General features: G+C 39.6%; 1 protein-coding gene across 1 annotated transcript in view; it reads left to right on the top strand.

Moving 5' to 3' along the window:
• The window catches only part of Dner (delta/notch like EGF repeat containing), a 317,628-nt gene that overhangs the window by 271,253 nt on the left and 27,834 nt on the right, over window positions 1–18,541 (top strand). Inside the window, exon 9 of the mRNA XM_074071918.1 lies at window positions 3,383–3,505. Within this exon, the coding sequence (XP_073928019.1) occupies window positions 3,383–3,505 (123 nt within the window). The remainder of the gene's footprint in view (window positions 1–3,382; window positions 3,506–18,541) is intronic.

Genomic DNA, 18,541 nt, shown 5'->3' with positions numbered 1-18,541 from the left:
TTGTTGTGCAATTAGTTCCTCATTTGCTTTGCATGTTGCTAGTGAAAAAAAATGATAATGATACTGTTTTCAAAATATGAAACAACTATGATGATTCCACAAAACTTGATTTTGATCTTTATGTAAATAGCACCTCAATTCAGAGGTCAAAGATGGGGTAGGGTTGTATATTACCCTTCCAAATTGATAAAATATCTGGTGTGAGAGTAAACACAGTGGAAAAGATGCTTCCAGTGATGGTGGTCCACACCGAGCACTAAAAGGTTCTTATTATTAGGAAAAGGAGCCCAAAGACACCTAACTCTTTATATATATATTTATTGTGACATGAAACATACAACATGAAATCTTCCTACATTTCAGAAGTGTTTACCCTACACACATGGTTGTAAAGCACATTTTTGGAGCTTATTCATCTTGCATAATTGAAACGCTACACATGGAGCAGCAAATTTCCTTCCTTCCACCCTGGCAAGCACCATTCTACTTCCTGCTTCTGTGGGTTTAACCTCTGTAAGTACAAACTTGTGGCATTTGTCCTTCACCTGGCATAATGTTCTGAAGGTTCATCCATGTTGGAACATATGACAAGATTGCCTTCCTTTTAAAAGCCTGAATAGTGTTCTGCTGTGTGTACAGTCTACTTTTTCTTTATGCATTCTTCTGTTAATGGTCATCCATTGAGGTTCTTTCCATCTTTTGGCTGTTTTGAATAAGGCTGCAATAAATGTGGGAATATCAATATTTCCCTGAGATCCTCCTTTCAATTCTTTTGGATAAATACCCAGAAATGGGATGGCCAAATCATATGGTAATTTAAATTTTTCTAAGAACCTCCATAACATTTTCCATAGCAGCTGTACCATTTTACACTCCCACTGACATTGCACAAAGGTTCCAATGTCACCACATTCACAGCCACACTTGTTATTTTCTGTTTTGTTGTTTTTGTTTCTTGTTTTTTGATAGCAGCCATCCTAATAGGTGTGGGGTGATATCTCATTGTAGTTCTGATTAACAGTTTTCTGATAATTAGTGATGTTGATTATTTTCTCATAATCAACATCTTCTCATCTGTTGGCCATTTGTACTATCTTAAACCACACAGAAATATCAAGTGGAAATGAATTAAAGTCTTAAACCTAAGAGCTGGACCTATAAAACTCCTAGAAAAAAAGCACAGAGGAAATGCTCCCATAGCATTGGTTTTGGCAAGGATTTCCTGGATTATGACATCAAAGGCACACACTGCATCTGTGTATGAAGATAGTATAATGAAATGCTTTGTAAGCTGTTGAAAAATAGGGGAGCAGGACAATAAAGAGTAAATAATAAGGGGTTAATTTGAGTAAGGTATGATATGAAATAAGTAAGGTATGTCTGAAGTACCAAGGTGAACCCCACTAAAAAACGAAGGACAGGAAGGTAAAACAGGTCCTGTTCCGTGGTGGGTACCAATGAGAGAGGGTAGGGCAAATGGGGAGGTTGAGCAAATATGGTTGATGTATTTTGTATACATGTGCACAAATTGAACAATGAAACCTGTGGAAATTGTTCTAAGAAGCGGGGAGGGGAGCTGAGGGAGAATGATGGGGGGGTGAATCTATTGAAGATGCATAGTAGGCACATATGTAAATATCACAATGACCCCTCCACCCCCGCAGCTGTACAACTAGTATATACCGATAAAAAAAGCAGAAGCAACACATGTAAAAATAGGCAACTGACACTATGTCAAGCTCAAAGCCTTTTGCACAGCAAAGGAAAAAACAGAATAATCAGGCAGCCTGTGGAATTGGAGGAAATATTTGCAAATCATATATTTGATAAGGTATTAATATCCAAAATGATTGCAAAGAGAAAGACCTTCCACTGATTCTCTATCAGGATACATAAATGGCTGGGTGTGACTATGTCTTAATAAAACTTTATTTGTAAAAACAGGCTGGGATGAATTTAGCTTGTGGGCTACAGTTTGCTGACCCCTGACCTAGAGCAGGGTTTCTCAACCTGCTATATTGACCTGTTTTGCTGGAGTCTGCCATTGTGGGAGCTGTCCTATGCATTGTGGGGTCAGCATCCTTGGCTCTCCCCAGTAGGGGGCTAGTAAAAGCCCTATCCCCTTGCCAAAAATGTCTCCAAACATTGCCAAATGTCCTCTGGGGGACAAAATCACTGGTGTTGAGAACCTCTTATCTAGATGATTGAGACAGTATGATGAAGAGTAATAGGAAATACTTCCCTAAGATTACACAAAGTAGGGTAAGAAAGATAAATTGAAAACCATGGCATATTTCTTAGGTAGGTCAAGGTCTCCTCACAGGGGCCATTAGCACTGTCCAAGTTTGGAAAGCAGCTCAAAAATAACTGAAATGGCAACACACTTGAGAAGTGCTCTGTTAATAATGCAAACATGACCTTAGCCTACTTTTGTGTTCAGCACAAGAAACGAAACGTTCAACACAGGATCAGTAGCATGTTCTATAGGACTTTGAATCTGAGGGTCAGTGTGTGTTGGAAAAAGCTAGTAGTTCTAGTTCCCACTTGTATAAGGATTTATTTTTTTTCCTGATTATCTGAGTTCAGAATGAGCACAGGCAGGGTGATTTTTGAAAGCATTCATATGTTTGTTGTTGTTTGGATAGGGATGGACAAAAATGGCCTGGTTTCACAGCAAATTGGCAATAACACATGTTTTTGAAAGTTGAAAAACAGCGTAACACTCATGAGTGAATCTCAAAGAATGTTGTCTTCCTGTTTTTTAGAATAAACACCTGTTTTGCTAATAGGGGAGCAAAAGCTGTTTTTATCATGAAATTGTTGGTTTCTTTTTCTTCGTTCCTATTATAAGTAAAAATTAAGCACAATTTGAATTATACTTCATACAATTGTACTTTTAAACAAAACAAGCCCACATTTCAACAGGAATTTCAGCAAAGCATTTTAAGCTAATTTCCTCTTTGGACCTGAGAAACAAAGGAAACGCATTGTTGCTTTTCTTCTTTAATGAAATTCTCTTTAGATAAATACATTTTCCTAATTGAGGAGGGAAAGTGTGGCTCTTGTCCTTGAATGGACACTTCATTTGCAGTCACCCTTGTGCTGCAAATCCTGCCTCTCTCATTGTCTCCTAAGGCCAAAGCCAACATACTCAGACCCTTGGATGCATCATGTTAAGGGCCATTTCTTTGTATTTGGAATCATGTAAAAGCATTAGAAGAACAAATTCACTTTTCAATTTTACTCCCAAAGACCCAGCTCCTTAAATTCTGTCTGTTTGCCCCATGCTTGTCAGTGAGTATGCAGCCACCTTCCATGCAGGCTAGCCCCCTGTGTGTTTTAATGGGATGCTCTGACACAGGCCTTTCTCTCTGTCCCTTAGGTTACCATGGCCTCTACTGTGAGGAGGAATACAACGAGTGCCTGTCTGCTCCATGCTTGAACGCCGCCACCTGCAGGGACCTTGTTAATGGCTACGAGTGTGTGTGCCTGGCAGAATACAAAGGTGAGCAGCTGCTCAGTCTTCTTGGGCCAGGGTGACTCTAAATGACCTCATGTATTTCTCAACTTTAATGCATAAACTTCTAATAGGAGCATGGATTGTTTAGAATCAAAATCAAGTACTGAGGCTGGGATGATTTATGGGTCCAGGGAGACCAATTTGCAAGTCTCAGGCTTCCTCCAAGAAACTGAAAAATCACTCTCCTGCCCTTTCCTGCTGCTCGCATCCCAGCTCTCTCTTCTGTTGAATGTGTAAAAAGCTGAAAATCAGAAAGGATGCTATGGTGGACTGGCAGAAGCAGGTCAGAGGCTGTGGCTGTGAACTGTGTAGAAGAGCATGTTGCTCTATACAGCTTCCTGGGCAGAGACAGGTGGCTGTGCTTTCTGATGGAGGAGGCAGATGGGGTCTCAGGTATTGGCAAATATGTGAATTCTCATTAAATGAATCAGTTGGGAGGGAAATGTTAGCTCATTTGAGTGGATGCCTGTCATTGTCACTCTAGAAAGACGTTGGCAGGCGTTTAAAGTGTGTGGACCACGTTCTAAGCACTTACACATATTCACTCATCGAATCCTCCCAATTTCCCCACAACATGGCTGGTAGTGTTATCCTTCATGTGCCATCCAACATGGTTCCTGAAATCTTTCTCTCTACCCCTACCTTGGCCTCTGGCCACAATGTGTGGACAGTGTGGCTTCCTTTAAGCCCAGACACCCTCAGTTGGCGCTGTACCAGGACAGCTGTTTATTTAGCTGTTGCACAGTTCTCTGAGCTGTAACAGCAGGGCTGACTCTTTGAAATACTTTTGTAGCTCTATTTATAGCCAATTTCCTTAACCTCCTGCTCTCATCATTGCTTACTTGATACCTAGATCTTACATTGTGACCATTGCTTCTTCTTTTGGATGGACCCACCCCTATTTAGAGATCTTTCTGGAAAGCCTCAAGGACTCATAGGCCACACTGAGGGCCCAGATGGAAGAGCTAAAGCTTGGCCTAGTCTTTAAATTCTGTAGGTGTGACACTTCTTTTGGAAAGTAAGACTCGTTGAAAATTCAACTCCACTAGTTTCCTTAAAGGCACAAAGGCAGACACCCTAGCTTCATTCTCACTGCTTTTCAGTTTAAAGTCTGTCAGAAGGAAAAAATGAAAATAGCAATTAATCAGGAGACCCAGATAGCTTGTCCTAGTCATGCCATAGCCTTCCTGTAGTGTCTGGACAAGTCTCGTAAACTAGTGATCTTTATTTTCTCTGTATAAGCTAAGACAATGATGCTTACAGAGACTTAAGATACTTCAATAACAGACTTAGTATGGAAGGCGTGCTTCAAAAAATGAAAAGTGCCCAAATTCCTTAGTTTATGACAGAATTTTATTAAGTAGATCGCTTCTTTAAAGTGAGAAAATCATTAACCAGATGTATTCTGAATATATCCCTTATCTGAGACTTTGCTCATGCAATCATTAGTAAATAATAAAATATGTAGTTGCATGTAACAGCCCATCTGTGTCTCTCTGTCTCTGTAAATTCACAGGCTGTGATCCTTCCTTTTTCCACTTTTTCTCCACGGGTATTCCAACATTTTGTCACTTTCTTCAAGTTCCGTATTGAACGACTCATACCTATCATATAACCAACTTTAGCCATGCCCATTTTCAGGGAATAAAAGAGAATTATAATGTGTAAAATTTTCAGATTCATCTAATTTTCCACACCCTATAGCTGTGGTTCTCAAACCGGAGTGTATGTTAGACTTTGCTAATGGACTTATAAAATCTCACTGGGCCTCATCTTACAGTTTCTAATTCATGAGGTCTGGGGGTGGTCCAAGAATTTAAATTTCTGGTATATTCTCAGGCAATACAGATTTGCTGGTCCATATGCCGGACTTTGAGAACACTTGCTCCATAAACTTACCTGCAAGCATAATCACTGGAACTTCATTCTGTCCCGTGTTAACTGACCCTGTGCTCCTCATCTTGTACAAGGTTAATCCTTCCCCATGTCCTCTGAATCTAGCCTTTTCCATCTTCCTGAGAACTTTCTCTAGTAATTGCCTATATTCTGCTCATCTTCAACCTCAAGCTGTTTCTTTGCTCCTTTCCTTCACCCTATAAATACAATCTTGCATCTCTGAGTCTAAGAAAATGAAGACTTTGGGAAGATGGCAGCTCCAGTCCACACTTGATATCCCTGATCCCTCCTGCCTCAACGTCGTGGATCCCCTGGAGGGACCTGCAAACATACCTGAGGGCTGAGTTCTTGTGGAAGGCTGCACATGCTGGGGGCCTTTGTTTAAAGCAGGAGAAGGAGATGGGGGTTCTAGGCAGAGCTGAGGACTCCTCAACTCAGAGTGGAAACACACGTGGTGACGTGTCACACCTGACCCAAAGAGGCAGAAGTGTCTGTTGACCTTGCAGACATCGACTGCCCTTCCAGAGAGTGGCAGGGTTGGGCTGTACTAGTCCTTTAGTTATTATGTGGCTAGGAAAGAATGGCCTTGTCCTTCTCACACCTGAAGAGCCCTGAACGCCACACTGGGAGGCCTCCCTCTACCCCAGGCTTTGGTTGGCTAGTCCACCCATTCAACACTGGAGGTAGGTCTCCAGGGTCACTTGTCTACTGAGATGGTCACCCTCCAGCCTGGCCAGAAATAAAACATGGAGAAAAGTCTTAGAAAGAAAAATCAAAATTAAATCTCTAAACACTCAAGAGAGGAAGTGAAAGAGAGAGAACTCAATTTTGAACTGTGACTCTCAGTAAGGAAGGTGAACAGCAGTACAGCTGTATTTTTTAAGGGAAAAGAAAGAAAATGCTCTACATTCAAGAATTAAGAACTATAAAGTCACTCTACCTTCTCTAAGAATATCTGGTTGAACAACTAAACCAGAGCAAAGTGTTTGATGCAGGGGAAGATGAAGGATTTTTTTTTGGGGGGGGGGGAATGTTGGGCAGAATTCTTCAGATGCAGGAATTAATCTAAAGAGAGAAGATTAGCAGGATTGTGAATATTGATTTAATGATGAAGAAATATCTTTTTAAAAGGATATAACTGCTACATTTCTCATCTATTGCTACATAATAATTTACTACACATTAGTGGTTTAAGGTAACACCCTTTAAAGATTTGTTTTAGGAAGAGGCAGGTTGAATAAACTGAAAGCTGCTGACATCTAAGTCCTGGATTAAGCAGGAAATGCTTCACCAGGCTCTTCTGAAGCAAGGACCTAGAGGACAGGGTTCCCAAAGGTCCCCGCTCTGGAGCTGAGCTGTGATAGGCTGTGTGATCTTGGACAAGTTACCTAATACAGCTGAGGCTCTGCTTTCTCCTCCATAGACAGTAGCACCTCCACCACTTACGATGACATAACGTGCAAAAGCTGTTCATAATGGTATAGTATAAACTGGTCCTGCAGTGTAAGCATTGCTCAGAGGACATGAAGCTGTGTGTGCCTGTGACAAGGAGTCTCCATCCCCAGCTAAATGCAGAGCCTCACACATCTGTGACACATTGGGTACCCTGCATTCTTTCAACAGTTAAGCTCCCCAAGAAGAAAAAGCAGAGCAAACCTCCATTCACAGTATCCAGCACCCTTATTTGACAGTTAGCACCCTTCTATCAGCTGGCCGTTCTGTAGCCAGGTAGGGCTTCATGGATCACCTGCTCAAGGTCTCACAGGCTGAGATGAAGGTGGTGGCTGGGCTGAGCTCTAAGGTGAGGCTCGAGGAGGAATGAATAAGCATCTAAGTCCCCTGAGGTGTGGGCAGAAGTCATATCCTGAGGTGTGGACTGTAGAATTTACAAAAGCTTGAAATCCATCGACAGTGAAGGAGGCCATATTGCTCCAACTTTCTAACTTCAGGGAAGGCCTAGAGCTTTTTAAAGGCCTCCCTGACCAGGTCAGGCCCTCTTAGGATGAATCAAAGTCGACTGATTAGGGACCTTACATGCATCTGCCAAACCTCTTGACTTTGCCATATGCTCTTGGGCAGAAGCTCACAGTCAAGGGGAGGGAATTATCCAGGGTACAATCATTGGCTGTACCCAAAAGTGTGGCTGTCATGCCTGCTCTTAAGGAAGAGTTTAAATAACCATACTAAAGTTTCATATTATTTTAACCAAACCCATGATTTGGAGCTGATGGGAATAAGAAGAAAAACGTTCTTATCCCTATGGGCAGATGAAGTGTTTAATTCTTTTATATTCATGGAGACACTTAAGCTCAGGTTTAAATAAGATTTCTGAACACAGGGAGGAAGACTCTCTCAATGTAGCAGCAAATGGTAGAACTTTTAGGAGTAAGAAACAGTGTTAAGAGTGGTGGGAGAATGGCAAGGAAGGTAGAAGGAGTTAGAGACAGAGGAGCTAACCACTCTTTGGTTCAGAGCAAGAGCAAGGAGAAGAGAGGTCATAAATATTGTACATTTCCCTCCTTGGGAGTGGATGTTCTCCCCTCCTTGAAAGCATTTATGTCAAATGTCTGCATATAATTTGTCAGTATAAACTTAAGAAAAGCTTGATAGGTGAGTACCAATGCTAACTAGTGCTTGTGAGGTAGAACCTGGATAGGTAGTGTGTTGGGGGTTGGGCTTCATTTATTATCTTCCTTTTAAAAACTTTTTGTGGTTCTAGGGATTGAACCCAGGACCTTGGACATGCTAGGAAAGCACTGTACCACTTGAGCTATGCCCCTAGCCCACTTAGGTATTTTTATGTGTTGATTTTTACTGCTTTATGTTTTAAAATCTTAAATAAATGCATGTAACCTTCTAAAAAGAATGAGTGCAGGAGGAAGTTAGGCAAGTATAGCTCTGAGGAAAGCAGCAAGGCAGGACTTCGGCAGATGTGAAATCCCACTCTAAAGCTTCCATTTTTATTACATTCACAGGTCATTGGTTTCAATGACCCAGAAACCATTGTCTTTAATAACGATGTGTGACTATTAAAGAGGAATTGCCATGAATGAGAAGGGAATGCTTTTTAAATAAATGGTGCTAGAAAGAATTGGACGGCCAAACAGGAAACAAAATGTTCTTCCACTTCTAAACAAATTCCATATGAATAATAACAATGAAAAGAGCTCTCTTCTCTCTCTTCTGTCATCCTATATTGACTCAAGTCCTTTCTTCCGTTTTTCCGTCATGTTTCCTGAGAGCTGATACAGACAATATCTCTATTTCCTTACTTTTCATTCTTTTTCTAACCTCCTCCATTTTGCCTCTTGTCCACGCGTCATTCCACTAGAATGGATTTCTTTTTTTTTTTTTTTTTTTTACAGGTGTAAACAATATTTTATTTTATTTTTCTTTTATTATTCATATGTGCATACAAGGAAGGCTTGGTTCATTTCTCCCCCCTGCCCCCACCCCCTCCCTTACCACCCACTCCACCCCCTTCCGCTCCCCCCCCCTCAATACCCAGCAGAAACTATTTTCCCCTTATCTCTAATTTTGTTGTAGAGACAGTATAAGCATTAATAGGAAGGAACAAGGGGTTTTGCTGGTTGAGATAAGGATAGCTATACAGGGCATTGACTCACATTGATTTCCTGTGCGTGGGTGTTACCTTCTAGGTTAATTCTTTTTGATCTAACCTTTTCTCTAGTACCTGTTCCCCTTTTCCTATTGGCCTCAGTTGCTTTTAAGGTATCTGCTTTAGTTTCTCTGCATTAAGGGCAACAAATGCTAGCTAGTTTTTTAGGTGTCTTACCTATCCTCACCCCTCCCTTGTGTGCTCTCGCGTTTATCATGTGCTCATAGTCCAATCCACTTGTTGTGTTTGCCCTTGATCTAATGTCCACATATGAGGGAGAACATACGATTTTTGGTCTTTTGGGCCAGGCTAACCTCACTCAGAATGATGTTCTCCAGTTCCATCCATTTACCAGCGAATGATAACATTTCGTTCTTCTTCATGGCTGCATAGAATTCCATTGTGTATAGATACCACATTTTCTTAATCCATTCGTCTGTGCTGGGGCATCTTGGCTGTTTCCATAACTTGGCTATTGTGAATAGTGCCGCAATAAACATGGATGTGCAGGTGCCTCTGGAGTAACAGTCTTTTGGGTATATCCCCAAGAGTGGTATTACTGGATCAAATGGTAGATCGATGTCCAGCTTTTTAAGTAGCCTCCAAATTTTTTTCCAGAGTGGTTGTACTAGTTTACATTCCCACCAACAGTGTAAGAGGGTTCCTTTTTCCCTGCATCCTCGCCAACACCTGTTGTTGGCGGTGTTGCTGATGATGGCTATTCTAACAGGGGTGAGGTGGAATCTTAGTGTAGTTTTAATTTGCATTTCCTTTATTGCTAGAGATGGTGAGCATTTTTTCATGTGTTTTCTGGCCATTTGAATTTCTTGTTTTGAGAAAGTTCTGTTTAGTTCACTTGCCCATTTCTTTATTGGTTCATTAGTTTTGGGAGAATTTAGTTTTTTAAGTTCCCTGTATATTCTGGTTATCAGTCCTTTGTCTGATGTATAATTGGCAAATATTTTCTCCCACTCTGTGGGTGTTCTCTTCAGTTTAGAGACCATTTCTTTTGATGAACAGAAGCTTTTTAGTTTTATGAGGTCCCATTTATCTATGCTATCTCTTAGTTGCTGTGCTGCTGGGGTTTCATTGAGAAAGTTCTTACCTATACCTACTAACTCCAGAGTATTTCCTACTCTTTCTTGTATCAACTTAAGAGTTTGGGGTCTGATATTAAGATCCTTGATCCATTTTGAGTTAATCTTGGTATAGGGTGATATACATGGATCTAGTTTCAGTTTTTTGCAGACTGCTAACCAGTTTTCCCAGCAGTTTTTGTTGAAGAGGCTGCTATTTCTCCATTGTATATTTTTAGCTCCTTTGTCAAAGATAAGTTGCTCATAGTTGTGTGGCTTCATATCTGGATCCTCTATTCTGTTCCACTGGTCTTCATGTCTGTTTTTGTGCCAGTACCATGCTGTTTTTATTGTTATTGCTTTGTAATATAGTTTGAAGTCAGGTATTGTGATACCTCCTGCATTGTTCTTTTGACTGAGTATTGCCTTGGCTATTCGTGGCCTCTTGTGTTTCCATATAAATTTCACAGTAGATTTTTCAATCTCTTTAATGAATGTCATTGGAATTTTGATGGGAATTGCATTAAACATGTAGATTACTTTGGGGAGTATCGACATTTTTACTATGTTGATTCTACCAATCCATGAGCATGGGAGATCTCTCCACTTTCTATAGTCTTCCTCAATCTCTTTCTTCAGAAGTGTATAGTTTTCCTTGTAGAGGTCTTTCACATCTTTTGTTAGGTTTACACCTAGGTATTTGATTTTGTTTGAGGCTATTGTAAATGGAATTGTTTTCATACATTCTTTTTCCGTTTGCTCATTGTTAGTGTATAGAAATGCTAATGATTTTTCTATGTTGATTTTATATCCTGCTACCTTGCTATAGCTATTGATGATGTCTAGAAGCTTCTGAGTAGAGTTTTTTGGGTCTTTAAGGTAAAGGATCATGTCATCTGCAAATAGGGATATTTTGACAGTTTCTTTACCTATTTGTATTCCTTTTATTCCTTCTTCTTGCCTAATTGCTCTGGCTAGGAATTCCAGTACTATGTTGAATAGGAGTGGAGATAGTGGGCATCCTTGTCTGGTTCCTGATTTTAGAGGGAATGGTTTTAATTTTTCTCCGTTAAGTATAATGCTGGCTGTAGGTTTGTCATATATAGCTTTTATAATGTTGAGGAACTTTCCTTCTATTCCTAGTTTTCTTAGAGCTTTTATCATGAAATGATGTTGGATCTTATCAAAGGCTTTTTCTGCATCTATTGAGATGATCAAGTGGTTTTTGTCTTTGCTTCTGTTAATGTGGTTTATTACGTTTATTGATTTTCGTATGTTGAACCACCCCTGCATCCCTGGGATGAAGCCTACCTGGTCGTGGTGAATAATCTTTTTGATGTGTTGCTGAATTCGATTTGCCATTATTTTGTTGAGGATTTTTGCATCAATGTTCATTAGGGAGATTGGCCTATAGTTCTCCTTTTTGGAGGTGTCTTTGCCTGGTTTTGGGATAAGTGTAATACTGGCTTCATAAAATGTGTTTGGCAGTTTTCCTTCCCTTTCTATTTCGTGGAACAGTTTAAGGAGGGTTGGTATCAGTTCTTCTTTAAAGGTCTGATAGAATTCAGCAGAGAATCCATCAGGTCCTGGACTTTTCTTTTTGGGGAGACTCTTGATTGCTACTTCAATTTCATTCTGTGTTATAGGTCTATTCAGGTGATTAATTTCCTCTTGGTTCAGTTTTGGATGATCATATGTATCTAGAAATCTGTCCATTTCTTTTAGATTTTCAAATTTATTTGAATATAGGTTCTCAAAGTAGTCTTTGATGATTTCCTGGACTTCCATGGTGTTTGTTGTTATCTCCCCTTTTGCATTCCTGATTCTACTAATTTGGGTTTTTTCTCTCCTCATTTTAGTCAGGTTTGCCAGGGGTCTATCGATCTTGTTTATTTTTTCAAAGAACCAACTTTTTGTTTCATTAATTCTTTGTATGGTTTTTTTGGTTTCTATTTCGTTGATTTCAGCTCTTATTTTTATTATTTCTCTCCTTCTATTTGTTTTGGGATTTGCTTGTTCTTGTTTTTCTAGGAGTTTGAGATGTATCATTAGGTCATTGATTTGGGATCTTTCAAACTTTTTAATATATGCACTCATGGCTATAAACTTTCCTCTCAAGACTGCCTTAGCTGTGTCCCATAGGTTCCGGTAGGTTGTGTTTTCATTTTCATTGACTTCCAGGAACATTTTAATTTCCTCTTTTATTGCATCGATGATCCATTCTTCATTAAGTAATGAGTTATTTAGTTTCCAGCTGTTTGCATGTTTTTTGTCTTTACTTTTGTTGTTGAGTTCTACTTTTACTGCATTGTGGTCAGATAGTATGCATGGTATTATTTCTATTTTCTTATATTTGCTGAGGCTTGCTTTGTGCCCTAGGATATGATCTATTTTGGAGAAGGTTCCATGGGCTGCTGAGAAGAATGTATATTGTGTAGAGGTTGGATGAAATGTTCTGTAGACATCTACTAGGTCCACTTGATCTATTGCATATTTTAGATCTTGGATTTCTTTATTGAGTTTTTGTTTGGATGACCTATCTATTGATGCTAATGGAGTGTTAAAGTCTCCCACAACCACTGTGTTGGCGTTTATATATGCTTTTAGGTCTTTCAGGGTATGTTTGATGAAATTGGGTGCGTTGACATTGGGTGCATACAGATTGATGATTATTATTTCCTTTTGGTCTATTTCCCCTTTTATTAGTATGGAATGTCCTTCTTTATCTCGTTTGATCAATGTAGGTTTGAAGTCTACTTTGTCAGAGATAAGTATTGCTACTCCTGCTTGTTTTCGGGGGGCCATTGGCTTGGTAAATCTTCTTCCAGCCTTTCATCCTAAGCATATGCTTATTTCTGTCGGTGAGATGAGTCTCCTGTAAGCAACAAATTGTTGGATCTTCTTTTTTAATCCATTTTGTCAAACGGTGTCTTTTGATGGGTGAATTAAGTCCATTAACATTAAGTGTTAGTACTGATAGGTATGTGGTGATTCCTGCCATTTAGTTATCTTAGTTGTTTGGAGGTTTGATTTTGTGTACCTAACTTGATGTTACTCTCTACTGTCTTGCTTTTTCTTATCCTGTGGTTTGGTGCTGCCTGCCTTTTCATGGTTAAGTTGGGTGTCACTTTCTGTGTGCAGGATCCCTTGCAGAATCTTTTGTAATGGTGGCTTTGTGGTCACATATTGTTTTAGTTTCTGCTTATCATGGAAGACTTTTATTGCTCCATCTATTTTGAATGATAGCTTTGCTGGGTAGAGTATCCTGGGGTTGAAGTTATTTTCATTCAGTGCCCGGAAGATCTCACCCCACGCTCTTCTAGCTTTTAATGTTTCTGTTGAGAAGTCTGCTGTGATTTTGATGGGTTTACCTTTGTATGTTACTTGTTTTTAGAATGGATTTCTTGAAACACTTGGAGACGCTTCTGTGCCATCCATGAGCTTCCCCTCCCCTTCCCAAATGGCTCTGTTGATTACTGGGTTCCTCCTACATACCTCCCTCCTCCATCTTGTGCAGGTCCATTCCTGCCACCCCGATTCCTCTCCCTTTGTGCTCACTGAAATCCTTGTCCCCTGGATACCATGAATGTGGTTAGGCCTCAGAGCCTCATTCTTGGCTCTTTTCTCTCCCCCTCCTTTTTGCCCTTTTGGACTCCTATGTCTGTATCTCTGCTCACCATCTAAAGTGTTGATCCCCAAATATGTGATTTCATCTCTTCTTTCTACTTGCTATGAAATTATATTTAGCCCTGCATTCAGTGTTTTTCTGGCTTCAGACTTTCTTCTCCTCTGCACTACACCAGAACTATTGAAAGCAGTGACTATGTAGGTTCTTTCTTTCTCTTTTCACATCGTCTGTAGCACTGAGTATGATGGCACAAAGCAAATGCTTGGTAGCTATGCTTACCTGAATTAAAACTGCTGTTTAAACACACACAGGAAGGAGCCAACTCTAATGCTTTTCTAAGATGTAAGTTTTTAAACAGATCATAACATCGTTAGGAAGTAAAATGCATTGACAGACTCGGAGAAATCTCCCATCAGACACCAAAAGTGCTGATTTTTCCTTCAAAACAAGTTTTAAGCTGGTTAACAATGGGACTGATACGACTTTCAGTTAGTGTTCTTAACACCAGAGTGGCGAAATATTCAAGGAATAGCTCATATTGGATTTATTTTTTATTGCTAGCAGAACAAACTAAATGATCAACCATATACTCATCTGGAATTTTTAGTTACAAAAGTTAAGAATTTAATTTTAATTAATTTAATTTAATTTTTAATTATGAAAATGACATAACAATGATAATTTTAAGAAAAAAAGAAAAACTGTAAAATTGTTCACAGTTTTACAACGTAACATAATGGCAATAATAACTTGTGTCATTTCCATTCTTTTTAATATCCATGTTTTTACAGTAAAAATTGGATATGTCTAAAGTTTTGTTTTGGGCCCACACTTAACATGATTCTGTGTTTGGTTGATATATTGCTAGGGGGGTCTTAATAATTTCTTTTTGATGGCTCTGCAATTTCCTGTAAGGGAGTGTTTTTCCATTTCCTTGTTACTCAGCTCATCGGATTGTTCTTACTGACTACATTGGACATGGGGCTATGATAGATAGTTCTTTATCATATGATTTTTCATACTTTCTGGATTATTTTTCAGGGAATAGTGTCTCAGAATTATAGTCACCAGACTAGAGGTCTGATCGCATTTTACCAATTTGTTTAGTTTTTGAAAGATGCATAAATTTATATTTGAAAGGATGAGAATTCTGTCTTTGTTGGATAAAATTATTATTTTTTCTACTTTCTGCTTGATCAGTGAATGAGAATTCCCAGGTATTTTGCATATCTAGCCCTTCTCCAGCACTGTGATAGATAGGAAAGTGAGTAAGTCAGGGTTCCCTGCTTCTTCATGTTATTCCTTCACCAAGGGAGTAGGCCAAGGCTGGTGTGTATGAGGAATAATGAGGCTAAGGTGAGATGTCAATCGTAATGTCTGAAATGGTTCAGAAAATGTCAAGTTCTGTGACAGCTAAAGTATTGGAAAAGTTTTCATGGAGGAAGTAAATTTGAATAAAAGAAGATGGTGTCTCAAAGCAAATTTGGTGTACAAAGAACAATTCCAGTTAATTTTCTTTACCTAGATTACTTTTCCTGGAGATAATATAATAGTTTTCAGTTCCAAATATTAATTGTGACTAAATATATGGTGACAACAAAGATTTATAATTGGTGCACTGCTCTTTGAATTCTTTTAATTTTAAAATTAACTTCTTTAAAGAGTGCTGTTGGAATAGAAATCTTTTCAGAAACATTGCTTCTCCATCTCTTCATATGAAAAGTATGAATTTTTATTAGTTTTGACTGAATTATGGTTTATTTTTGCTTGAGACTAAACATAAGTTTTGTAATTGTGCGTGCTATGTCCTTTGCCAACGGGTGATGCATGTGTCATTCCACAGACTTAGTTTGAAGTGTGGACCTGGTTTTTCCTGACAAAATAGGGTGTTTTTGAGGCTGATTTGGAATTTGGAATGGTTTCTTACTCCCCTGGCAATCTCACCTGTGTGTCAGCCAAAGTACACTGGCTGTCTCATCCCTTTTGTAAAGACAGGATTCTGAGGTTATAGCCATCATTTCTCCCATGCATTAATATGTGGGCTCTGCTCTGAAGGTCCTTAGAGATTTGTGGAGGAGTCAGGTGGGAGAAAAGATGAGTTCTGATTTGGCTCAGGCAGTCTCCTACAATAGGAGAACAGGTATGCTGTCAACCCACAATGGCAGAACTGCCGGTCTTGGGAAAGTCAATCTCATCTTTGCTGGGAAGGTGCCTTTGCCTTGGCACTGGACAGATGAGTTCACTCAAGCCAGATGAGGCCCAGGTTGGGGGAGAGGATGTAGAAAGACCTGCTCATTTGAGAAAACACAACGTCCAAGACAGCGCTTGGGACAGCCAGAGAATGGTGGAGTGGGGCCCTGGCGCCTAAGAGGATGGCTTGAGGAAGGCACCTGGGCATATTCTTGTATTTAAAGTTTCCAGCACACAGTTGTTCAGCTCCAAAGATCAGGAGAGCAATATGATGGTTTTTCACATAGGGATTCCAAAACTTAGAATATAGAAACAGGACTCACCAAAGTACTCCTGGGGGACTTGTAACCCCATCTTGATTCATAATAGGGGTGATTTTGTGAAGATTCACTTGTCCAGTCTTGCTGCCAGAAAACTCAGTGGCTGCTCAAGAGAATTGTCTTATCGCTCAAAAAAGAGAAATAACAGGATATAAAATTATTGCTCCCTAAAGAAGCCCAAACATGCAAATGATTGTAATTGCTTATTATCTTGGGTGTTTTCATCAAATCTACTTTTGCTGAAGACTTGAAAATTATAATACTTAAATATTTGGCCAAGGATTTGTCTCTCATCCTTATTTGAAAAATGTGGTCATTTGTCGAGTTATATCCTATGACTCTGGCTGGATTGGCTGGCAATTGTTAGAAACCCAGTGAAGGTCATATGACTGCTCCTACTTTAGTCTGATGTAATTGGTTTTTGGTTTTTATAGGTTTCAACCTCCGAACTCTGGTGGTGGCTGTATTTCTCATTACAGTCAAAAACCTTTTTTTTTTTTTTTTCTTTTGGTCACTTGGTTCCCATTGATCAGCTCATGGGAACTTGTAAAAATGTGAATCTTTGTTTTGTGATAAACATTTTGGAGTAGACAAGGCTTTTTGGCATCCCTCCTCCTCCTTTGGCAGTACTGGGGTTTGCTAGGTAGGCCTATACCACTTAAGCCATGCCCCCAGCTCTTGTATTTTATTTTCGGTTGAGCCCATGCTACTTGGGAACCAGTAGGAAAATACAAATAATGACTTCTTGGAGAAGAGGGCATGCACACTCAAAGGAAGAAGAATGTGCTGATCGTTAAATTTCATCTTTGTATACCGAGTCAGGAAAGTTTCCTTGAAGCCCCCAGAGACAGAGTGGGGACTAGGACATGACTCTGAGGTGCTGTATCCCACCTGGCATGAATCAGTGGATGTGTTTGGCTATCCTACAAAGAAAGGCAAAGCAAAAAGACCTGGCAGGATGTTGTTGGTGGTGGGAGTATAATAGGCAAGGATAAAAAGAAATTAAAGGCCACCCATTCTCAAATGTTTGACTCCAGTAAGTGGTTACTGTGTCCATTTTCTTCCCTTTTTTCTTTTCATGGGTCCTCCTTTTTAAGGCATTGAAAAGAAATGAGAGCAAAGCCCAGGAAAGATAATTTCAGGGCTTACAGGATGAGTCATTGGGTGTGGCAGTTACTTGCACATCATGAGCTCAGTAATGAAGGGAAGAGTAAATTAAGTAAATACCAATCATTTATTATTTGTTTTGTGCTTATTTTTCTTGAGGCTTTTGGGAAGGATGGGCATTCATTATTTACATTCTTATCCAGATCAGAATGTAATTTATCTCCCTCTTCAAAGGCTGTGGGATGAGAGGGAGAGGGAGACACGAATCCATTCATCTTGAACTCCAGTGAAAAACCAGCATATATCCCACTTCTTAAATAGTATTGGATGTTAAAAAAAAAAAAGAAGGCTTATATGGCCAAATATATTCATTGTTTAAAAATGGCCAATGAAATAGGGTATGCATAGATGTGAATCTATTCTGGAAGTAACCCTGTCCCACTTCAGGCATTTGTATGCATGCATGCACACATACAGTTTTCTTTTTTCACACATATGGGAAGTTTTCTGTTTTTACAGATTTTTTAAATGCCTCTTCTTTGTTAAATGGGTGCTGTACAGAATTTCAGGTGTTTTCCCTGGCCAGTCTGAGGCAAACTATTTTATAAGCTAAGACACTGGATTTGGATTCCCAGTGGGTTTGAATTCCAGCTCCTGCCTTCACTGGCCTTGTGATTTTAGAATTTTTTCTTTTTTTTTTTTTGCAGTGCTATGGTTTGAACAAGGCCTCATACTTCCTAGGCAGTTGCTCTACCACTTGAGCCACTCCACCAGCCCTGTTTTGTGTTAGGTATTATCAAAATAAGGTCTTGAACTATTTGCCTGGGCTGGCTTTGGCCTGTGATCAATCCTCCTGATTGTTGCCTCCTGTGTAGCTAGGATTATGGGCATCCAAGCACAGAGTGGCTTCCTTTCTCCCACAGTCTACAAAGCTGATCTGGGACTTGCTGAAATATCCGACACCAAACTTCACCTTCGGGATGCTGTTATCAACCATGTTGACATTTTGTTCAGGCTGTCTAGCTGTTCTCTGGGTTTTTTTGAGACTTGGAAAGCATTTTCCATTAACATTTTTTTTTTAATCTTTCAGGCTTTTAGCTTTCTGTGCCTTAGGACATGCAGTCAGAGAGAACGCAGATAAAAAATTTTATAGTAGGGCCTATGGGCAGGGATTGGATTTGTTAT

This window comes from Castor canadensis, chromosome 4 (genome assembly GCF_047511655.1).
Source record: "Castor canadensis chromosome 4, mCasCan1.hap1v2, whole genome shotgun sequence".
Taxonomy (NCBI): Eukaryota; Metazoa; Chordata; class Mammalia; order Rodentia; family Castoridae; genus Castor; species Castor canadensis.
The sequence above is the reverse complement of the archived record's forward strand: the minus strand, read 5'-3'. Positions and strand labels throughout refer to the sequence as shown.